The following is a 9,688-nucleotide window of genomic DNA, read 5'->3' as shown; positions in this document are numbered from 1 at the left end:
CTCGGACACCTTGCCAAGAGCTCAGGTCTCTGCAGTACCCACCACACAGCCCAGCATGAGAAGAACAGGTCATTGTCAAGTGCGTGACCTGCTCTGCCCCACAGATAGACAGGAACCCCAAAGCTGGGCTGGCAAAGCAGCGTGAACCAGACTGATCCTGTCACTGGTTCTCTAATGACCGCTAGGACAGTGGCCAGGGACAAATAACCCTTATGTCCTGGCATCCTTCTTGGCTACACACAGCACCCAGATCTGGGGTGACAAGAGGCCCCCCAAAACATGCTGCCAGGACACCAGCGCTATTAGGAAGGGTTATTCCTAACTGAGCAGAGCCTGCTGGGAGCAGCATTTACACCCCACACCACTGTGCAGGTGTGCTGGGTGAGCTCACAGCTGCCCCCCAGGCATGCCCAGCCCACTAATCATTCACAGCTCGACAGCTCCTCTGCCCAACCCACTTCTAAGGGAATAAAAGGGGACCTCGAATCTCCTAAGTTACAGAGCCACCCACAGCGTCCTGTTGAACGCCAACCTCGCCAGCACCTCCCCGCCACCAGCACCCCGCGTTCTTGCTCCTCCAGGAACCATTATGTCTCGCCAGTCCAGTGTGTCCTTCCGCAGCGGGGGCAGCCGCTCTTTCAGCGCCTCCTCTGCCATCACCCCATCTGTCTCTCGTACGAGTTTCAGCTCGGTGTCCCGCAGTGGTGGTGGTGGTGGTGGCAGGATCAGCCTTGGGGGTGCTTGTGGAGCCGGGGGCTATGGCAGCCGGAGCCTGTACAATGTGGGGGGCTCCAAAAGGATATCCTTCAGCTCTGGCGGAGGCAGCTTCAGGAACCAATTTGGTGCCGGTGGCTTTGGCTTTGGAGGAGGAGCCGGCAGTGGATTTGGTTTTGGTGGTGGAGCTGGTAGTGGCTTTGGCTTCGGTGGTGGAGCTGGCTTTGGTGGTGGCTATGGGGGAGCTGGCTTCCCAGTGTGCCCCCCTGGAGGCATCCAAGAGGTCACCGTCAACCAGAACCTCCTCACCCCTCTGAACCTGCAAATCGACCCCACCATCCAGCGGGTCAGGACTGAGGAGAGGGAGCAGATCAAGACCCTCAACAACAAGTTTGCCTCCTTCATCGACAAGGTGAGACATGGTCCTTCCTAGAGCTGCCTGTGAGTCTGCAGGGAATGCTGAACAGAGGTGGAGAGAAGAAGTTTCAGACTTGGCTCTGATGTTGCCTGTGTTTCTAGTTAATCCTCTGTCCTGGTTTGTGTTCCTCTTCCGTTAGACTGGCATCTGGAAATCAGGGTCAGAGTTCCTCCCCTCCAGAGGTTGCCCCATAAGGGTGTCTGATCCCAATGGACTGAGATGATCTATGGACTCACATAACAGGATTGTAGTGAGCCCTAAGTGTCTATAGAGCAGTCTAAGAGGGTTTTCAGCCCCCGTGAATAGTTAGACTACATCTCATCCACCTACTACTGGGCTGGCTGTCCCCTATCTTTCCGAAAAGGATGATGTTGGGAGCATCCGTGCCGATTGTCCCTCACAGGTCACAGGCCAGGCACTGAACACAAGATTTGGTGGGACAGCATGTGACAGGTGGCACACTAGTGAAAACACCACAGAAGCCTCAAACCCAAACCTTCCCCCCCACACACTCTGCCCCACCAGGTGCGGTTCTTGGAGCAGCAGAACAAGGTCCTGGACACCAAGTGGGCCCTGCTGCAGGAGCAGGGCACCAAGACCATAAAGCAGAACCTGGATCCGTTGTTTGAACAGTACATTAACAACCTCCGCAGACAGCTGGATGGGGTCCTGGGGGAGAGGGGTCGCCTGGACTCAGAACTGAGGAACATGCAGGACCTGGTGGAGGACTACAAGAACAAGTGAGCTGTGATGTGGGAGAAAGAGGCATCAGGGTCTTCATTGTACCGGATATGCCCCATAGCCAGACTGTGGCCTCTGTCTTCCCCACAGGCTAGCAGCATGCATTACACCACTAAGAATAGCTTCAAGTCTGTCCAGAGAGTCCCAGCCCCAGGCTCAGGTCCCTCTACAAAGCATTTACCCACCCGCCCAAGTAGCAGCGTGTGCCCCTAGCGCCACCTGGAACCATCACCCTCTGAGGCTTTCTTCCCAGTGCCCTCAAAACACACAGCACTGTGTTTGATAGTTACTGGGAGCTGATGGCAGAATCCCCCTGCTTGGTGGCTCCAAGAATTCCTTTAGCTGCATAAATCAGATACTGATTAAAGGGGCTGCCAGTGTTTTGTTTCTTGGCTTATGGGTCTGACGGTGCTGGAGAGCGAACTCAGGAATGTGTGCATGCTGAGCAATGCTCTCCCAAAAGCTATACCTCCACTCCTGCAGGATTATGGGTGAAACAGGATAATAGCAATGATGCTGGAATGAGCTTTTGGCAGGCAGCTTCAGAAAAGGCAGCATAGTACAGGGGCTGGGGGCTTGCCCGAGGCTCATGGTGTCCCATACTTGTCTGCCTGTGAGATGTGAGCAGCCTCTTTCTAGTGTGAACGGTTGCTCACCATGACTGCACAGATACCTTTTTCTGACCCTTGTGCTCTGACTCATCCTTCCCATCCCTTTGACCACCAGGTATGAGGATGAGATCAACAAGCGTACCACGGCTGAGAATGAGTTTGTGATGTTGAAGAAGGTGGGTGTGGCGAAGAGAAAGCAGCAGCCCTGGGCTATGCTCTCCTGGAGGCGGAGCCACTTGAGGTAGGTGCATGTGGGTCCATGCCAATCATCTGTGTTCCTTAGGATGTGGATGCTGCCTACATGAACAAGGTGGAGCTGGAGGCCAGGGTCGATGCCTTGATGGATGAGATCAACTTTATTAAGATGTTCTTTGATGCGGTGAGCAATTAACCCAAATTTTCCCTGTGGGTATTTTATTATGACACAATAGATGGGAAATTTGAATGAAACTCACGTTAAATAAAAGAGTCAGATGACTAACTTCAAGGGTCCCCGTAGGAGCTGTCCCAGATGCAGACACACGTCTCTGACACCTCTGTAGTCCTCTCCATGGACAACAACCGCAGCCTGGACCTGGACAGCATCATTGCTGAGGTCAAGGCCCAGTATGAGGACATTGCCAATCGCAGCCGAACAGAGGCCGAGTCCTGGTACCAGACCAAGGTAGGTGCTTGCCTGAGTGAATATCCCTGAGAGAGAAGATGCGCCTGCATAGAGCTGTCTAGGATTCCAGACCATAGCAATGCTAAGGGAAGGCCTCACAGGGTAGGTTGCAGGAGGAGCCAGCTATCTATTTTCCACAAAGCCTAGGGACTGGAGAAAATTTCATGTCAGTAGCTTTAGAAAAACCAAGACTCTCAAGAAATTACTTAAGAACAGCCCTTTCTTGAAAAGGTCTAAATCGGCTCCAGACCCAGGGGATTCCACCACTGACTACCTCCTGGCAGTTCCTGCCTGTGCACCTGGGAAAGAGCATCCCATCCCACCTTAACTGTGTCCTTCCTCTCTTGTGGTGGCTTTAGTATGAGGAGCTGCAACAGACAGCTGGCCGCCATGGCGATGACCTGCGAAACACCAAGCACGAGATCTCTGAGATGAACCGGATGATCCAGAGGCTGAGATCTGAGATCGACAACGTCAAGAAGCAGGTAGGGAGGACAAAAGGAGGGCCCATTTGATACACACACACACACACACACACACACACACACACACACACACACTCACACACACACATACCTCTCATACACACACCTCTCTCTCACACATACACTCTCTCTCTCACACACACACACCACATATACCACCCCCCACACTCACATACACATACCTCTCACACATACCTCTCTCTCACACACACTCACACATACACACCACATATACCACCCCCCACACTCACACACACACACTCACACATACCTCTCTCACACACACTTTAACACACACTCACACACTCTCACACACACTCACACATACACTCACATACTCTCACACACACTCACACACACATACAAACTCACACACACTCACACACATACACTCACACATACACACTAACACACTCACACACCACACATATATCACACACACCCACACACATACTCACATACACTCACACTCACACTCACACATACACACTCACACACATACACTCACACACACACTAACACACACACCACATATATACCACATCCACACCCACTCACACAAACACACTCACACAAACATACTCACACACACACACACCATCACACATATGCCACACACACACACACACACACACACACACACACACACACCTGCCCCCACAGCTGTAACAGTTCACAATGTTGCCATATTCCACCACTCACTTGAGCCACGATAGATACTGAGTTCATATATTGAGTTCTTTCTAGGTCTCCCCATTTGGTACATCCGACTTAGGCTCTCAGAAAAGGATAGTGTGGGACAGTTCAACTACCCACGTGTCCTCATTGCTCCCTTTCTCTCTGCAGTGTGCCAACCTCCAGAACGCCATTGCTGAAGCTGAGCAGCGTGGGGAGCTGGCTCTCAAAGATGCCAGAAACAAGCTGACAGAGCTGGAGGAGGCCCTGCAGAAGGCCAAACAGGACATGGCCAGGCTGCTGCGAGAGTATCAGGAGCTCATGAACACCAAGCTGGCCCTGGATGTGGAGATCGCCACCTACAGGAAGCTGCTGGAGGGCGAGGAGTGCAGGTGAGGGCTGTAGCGTGGCCTCCAGAATGGAGAGTTTGATGAGGAATGACAGATACACATGCAAATGGCTGAACATCCTCCGGGTTCACTCTGACATGTGGGGATTCCGCGGGCCTTGACTTGGGTCTTTGGCTTACTGCCATTTCACGTGCTTGGACGCTGTCCTCCTCAACTAAGATGTGTCCTGCACCGTGTCTCCTGTCTGCTTTTGCCCACATTCTTTACCAGACCTGGCGTCTCCATCACACCCACCTTCACACCACCCTCCATCTTCCTCATTCTCCTGGAACATCTTTCTCAGGGAAGCGCTTGCTGACCTGGACTCACGACCTCTGGGCTCTCCAGCTACTGCATGTTCTTCACTCTTCTGGCCCAGGCAATGGGTGGCTGTGAGGCATCCCCTTCTGGTTTGAGGTCTCACACCAGGATCCTAGGAGGCAAACCCCGCTCCCCACACATTCATATGTGCTGGTGCTCACTCTGGCTTTCCATAAACTGGGTGAGAGAGGGTGAAGATTAGGGTGTTACTCTGACAGCCTCGCTCTGGGCCATGTCGTTGTCTTTGGGATGACCTTCCAGAGAGCATGTTCTCTGCTTCACTGCGGTGTAATCCACCCTAACCATGACAATGACAGTCGTGTTATTTATGTGTGTGTATGTGTGTGTGTGTGTGTGTGTGTGTGTCTTTAACTCTTTAACTCTTACCCCATCTTTATGTCTTTCAGGCTGAGTGGGGAAGGAGTTGGACCAGTCAACATCTGTAAGTAACTTTAGAGTGTCAACTCAGAACCCTGCTGTCTCTAGATGATAGACATTCCCCATCACAATAAATGAATATCAGATAGCTCAAAAGTGAGTGGTGGAAGGACAGAACACAGGCAGGGGCATGAGGCCATGGAGCTCCTACTGTATGCATACACATTGGACCTTGTCCTAAACCCTGATCTCTACCAAGTACCTGGCTCCCTGCCTTGCCTCTTGGGTCATCAGTTTTCTGTCAGGGACCCCAATTCTGCTACTTTGTGAAAAAAGGCCATGTATAACACTATTTCCCAGGTGGGATTAAACATGTTAGGTATGTGGGATAAATATGACAGACCCGCCTCACTCATTTCTTTCTCTTTCTTTTCCACAGCTGTTGTCACAAACAGTGTCTCTTCTGGCTACGGAGGAGGCAGCAGTATTGGTGTTGGCAGTGGCTTTGGTGGTGGCCTTGGCAGCGGCTTTGCTGGTGGTCTTGGCCCACGCTTCACCAGGGGCGGTGGGGGTCTTGGTTTGGGTAGTGGGCTAAGTGTGGGGGGCTCTGGCTTCAGTGCAGGCAGCAGTCAAGGAAGCATGAGCTTCGGCAGTGGTGGCGGCAGCGGCTCCAGTGTCAAATTTGTCTCCACCACCTCCTCCTCCCGGAGGAGCTTCAAGAGCTGAGAAGAGCCTGCTGCAAGGCCCTGGCCCTCACGGGCAGCCCCAGGCCCTCAGAGACTGCTTCTTCTAGGCAGTCCCCCAGGCCTCATCTTCTTTTTCTGGAGAGTAGTCTAGACCACGCCTGCTGCAGAACCACATGCTTTGGTTCCTGGAAGGGAATGAATCCCAACCTCTGGCCTCCCCATGGCTCGGTTCTACATTTGTGTTGCAAGTCAGTACCTATACATGTTCTTTAGTGATCCAGGCACCCAAAATATTGCAGAATGTAAGCCACCAAAGCAGAACCCCACCCCTACCCTGTTACCCACCTAAATTTTGTCCTGGTTCTGACTTCCTCCAGAGTGTGTCGAATAAAATGCTTTTATAATAAGCCCCTGAGTGGAATGGTTTCTCTCCAGGTCTACAATCATCCTAGAAACTCCTCAAGGTGGACTGGTCCAGGAGTGCTTGGTTTCTTTGATGATTTCCAGGGAGGATGGGGAGGAGGATGGAGGAGGGAGAGGACAATAGAAAATGGGGGGAGGACAGGAGGAGGGAGGATGAGGGGAGGGAAGATGAGGGGAGGGGGGATAAGGAGAGTGTGGGGGGAGGAAGGGAGAGGGTAGGGAAGGTGGGGGAGGATGGGGGAGGGAGAATAGGGAGGGAGGTTGGGGGAGTGGGGGAGGCTGGGGGAGTAGGGTAGAATGGAGGTGTGGAGGGAGGATGAGGGGAGGGAGGATGAGGGGAGGATGGGGAGGGAGGATGGGAGGCAGGGTGGGGGAAGAATGGGAGGGCTATGGAGAGTGGCACCACAGACTGTCCACAGAACAGAGGTAGTCAAGGAAGCCGCAGAAGCTCAGACAATGAGGCAGTCTCTGCAGGGCACGAAGGACAGTGTCCACCGAACCATACTTGGGTAGATCTTAGAGCCCTCTGTTAAAGAAGGAGGGTATTTAAGGCAGGTTGAGTGATAAGAAACAGATAAACAAGCTTAAACAAAGTGGGCAAATGGACTTAATTAAGGCTGGTAAATGAAGACTCTTATGACACAAACCTCCAAAGGCGTCAAAGATGCTGGGCTTTTTTCTAAGACCACAAAGACCAAGAGGGTCCATGCACTTCTTGTTAGCATCAGTATACTTCATAGTTCACCAAGTAATGTGCTTTACTCGAGAAGGCAGGGCCTCAGTGTGAGAGGGAGCTGGAGAGGGAGTTGGAGAGGGAGAGGTGGCGCTCCCTCTCTATATGAGCTCCCTTGCATTCATGCCTGAGTGTCTGTATAAAACGGGTCTGTCTCTTTAAGGATGTCTGGGAAGCCATGTTGTGACTCTTCTGAGGTGAAGACTTAAAATAGGTACAGGGCACTACGAACCAAATTTGTGAGCAGTGCCGATCGGCTGAATCAGCACTTTGAGCAACGTCGTCGGTTGCACCAACTTTATTGCTGTGAGCCCAAGGCTGTGGAACTCCATGGTGCAGAATAATCCCTGTTTTCCTAGGATGAACAGAGGCCCAGCTGGGTTATATGGAGTAGGAGAAAACCATTTCTTCTTACGTTGATCCCATGAAGCTGACCTCTGAACATTGGCTTTCCCATTGACTTTCATTTACACTGAGACAGCTATTTTAACTTTGAAAGGAAGGCCTGGTGGAGTCCAGTTCTTTTAACACAGCTTGTGGATGTCAAAGACTTAGTCTACTGACTCAGACCATGGTGTTTTAAGAGATGATGTAACTGCAGGGCACTAGGAATCAGTACTTCAGAGGCAGGCGAGTTCTCCTTCGGATTTAGTCGCTATAATCCCCAAGGGTACAGAGGTATCCTGCTTTTGTCTAGTAGAACCCTCACATAGAGGTATAATTGAGCCAAGTGTGGTGCGACACACCTTTAATCCCAGCACTCAGGAGGCAGAGGTAGGCGGATTTCTGAGTTCGAGGCCAGCTTGGTCTACAGAGTGAGTTCCAGGACAGCAAGGGCTATACAGAGAAATCCTGTCTCGAAAAACAAAAACAACAACAACAAAAAAAGTATAATTGAAGTTCAATTGAAGCTCCAACAATGGACTAAAGTCATGAAGGTCTGTCATTTGGAGTATTTTAGCAGATGTGAATGTAATTTATAACCAGCGAGCTAAAGGCTCAAAAAAGCCAGTCGGCACACCTTTTGATCTTTTTGCAGTGTAAATTATTTTATAGCTGCTGGGATTTCTACTTATATCAAATTGTGGGATCTTGTTTCACTATTCTGTCTCCCTCAATTTCAACTCCACTCCCTCCCTAGCTCCTCAATTTCAACTCCTCTCCCTCTCTTCTTTCCGGTTTGTGGATGTGCTGTGGCAAGACTGGGATCTTCATGTTGATCTACATCTTTCTCTGGAAAGGCCTATATCATTTTTACCAGGGTGAGGGGCTTCTGCCACAGAAATAATTGTGTGATTCCTTGGTTTGCTTCTGTAACCCAGAGGAAAATTTTCTCTTACTCTCCTCTGAGGTTGAGAAGCACTAGTAGCCGCCAATGAATGTTATAGGCCCTGCTCCAGTTTGGTATCAGCATGACATGTAGTAGTCACTCTAGGCCACCAGCCAATGGGACCGTTTACTGAAAGGTTTAATCAGTCCTTTGCTCCATAATTGGAGGGTTGTGCCAGCTGAAACGTACAACCAACAGTCAGGGTGAGGGATGTTTCACCGAGCTTCACACCAGACCTGTTTTACAGTAGAACCAGCAAACAGAGCTTGGTATGGGTGAGGCGTGTAGATGGTTTTGGACTGGGACACAGAACTCAAAGATATTTTAATGAGAAACCCAACCCTACAAGTCTGCTCTTAAGCGGCAATGACTCTGTCTTGTGATTCAGATCAATGAGATCTATAAAGTGGAACTTACAGATGTAACCCAGAGCAACAGAGATCCACGTGTAAAGCCTGCCACACGCACAGTGTGCAGCTCCAGCTCACCAAGGCCTCACAGCAGCTTGAAGAGCACACTGCAAGCTGACACAGAGCCAGGTCTCAAGCCACAGCAAGAGACAGAAGACCATCATGGTGGTACAGTTGGGGAATGACAATCAGGGGGGAAAGTCACCGACCCACCCCGAAGACTGTCCTGAACCCTTTTAGCATCTAGACCCTTGCCCACCTGTGATATCTGTGGGAATTTACTCAAAGATGAACACAGGAAAGGTGACAACAGTTCTTCCTTACCCAGAGGAGAACTGAGCCCTCAGAGCCAATCGCTGTCTCTCAGATGGGAGAGACAGATGATGGCAGAGAAGTCCAGTTTGCTGGGACCCTCCAGGAGGAAGATCAAAACTCTACTGGAGCAGGGTAGCTCCAGGGATGGGAAGCAGCCATGCTTTAGTGAATTTTGCCTCTAGGGGTTCTACCAAGTCTGTGTAGGGAAGACTGGAGAAGAATCCCCTCTCACCTCCAGCAGGGGGAGTGGAAACTGTTTTGAATCAGTCAGAGTTCTGTTCTTACCTGCCTGCCCCTCTCTGGAGCTCTGAACAAAAGATTCAGTCACAATGGATTGTTCTTCTGTAATGGGATGCCTCAGATGGGCTCCTCAGAAGGCAGGGCATGGCTATGAA

General features: G+C 51.0%; 1 protein-coding gene across 1 annotated transcript; it reads left to right on the top strand.

Annotated features, from left to right (window-relative positions):
• The first annotated feature begins 571 nt into the window (after positions 1 to 571).
• On the top strand, positions 572 to 6,157 carry Krt5 (keratin 5). The gene is made up of 9 exons (XM_021216745.2): positions 572 to 1,126; positions 1,658 to 1,872; positions 2,600 to 2,660; positions 2,768 to 2,863; positions 2,984 to 3,148; positions 3,508 to 3,633; positions 4,480 to 4,700; positions 5,426 to 5,460; positions 5,836 to 6,157. Exons 1-9 carry the CDS (start codon positions 590 to 592, stop codon positions 6,120 to 6,122), a joined length of 1,743 nt encoding a protein of 580 aa, XP_021072404.1. The 5' UTR covers positions 572 to 589; the 3' UTR covers positions 6,123 to 6,157.
• Positions 6,158 to 9,688: the final 3,531 nt, after the last annotated feature.

Source organism: Mus pahari, chromosome 17, assembly GCF_900095145.1.
Source record: "Mus pahari chromosome 17, PAHARI_EIJ_v1.1, whole genome shotgun sequence".
NCBI classification, from domain to species: Eukaryota; Metazoa; Chordata; class Mammalia; order Rodentia; family Muridae; genus Mus; species Mus pahari.
This window is presented reverse-complemented; position numbering and strand designations above follow the sequence as displayed.

Excerpts from the sequence above, each read along its gene's own strand:
- Krt5 (XM_021216745.2), top strand. The coding sequence starts at position 590 with ATGTCTCGCCAGTCCAGTGTGTCCTTCCGCAGCGGGGGCAGCCGCTCT. Across the intron at positions 1,127-1,657 it reads TTGCCTCCTTCATCGACAAG|GTGCGGTTCTTGGAGCAGCA; the intron begins GTGAGACATGGT and ends CTGCCCCACCAG. Across the intron at positions 4,701-5,425 it reads CTGGAGGGCGAGGAGTGCAG|GCTGAGTGGGGAAGGAGTTG; the intron begins GTGAGGGCTGTA and ends TATGTCTTTCAG.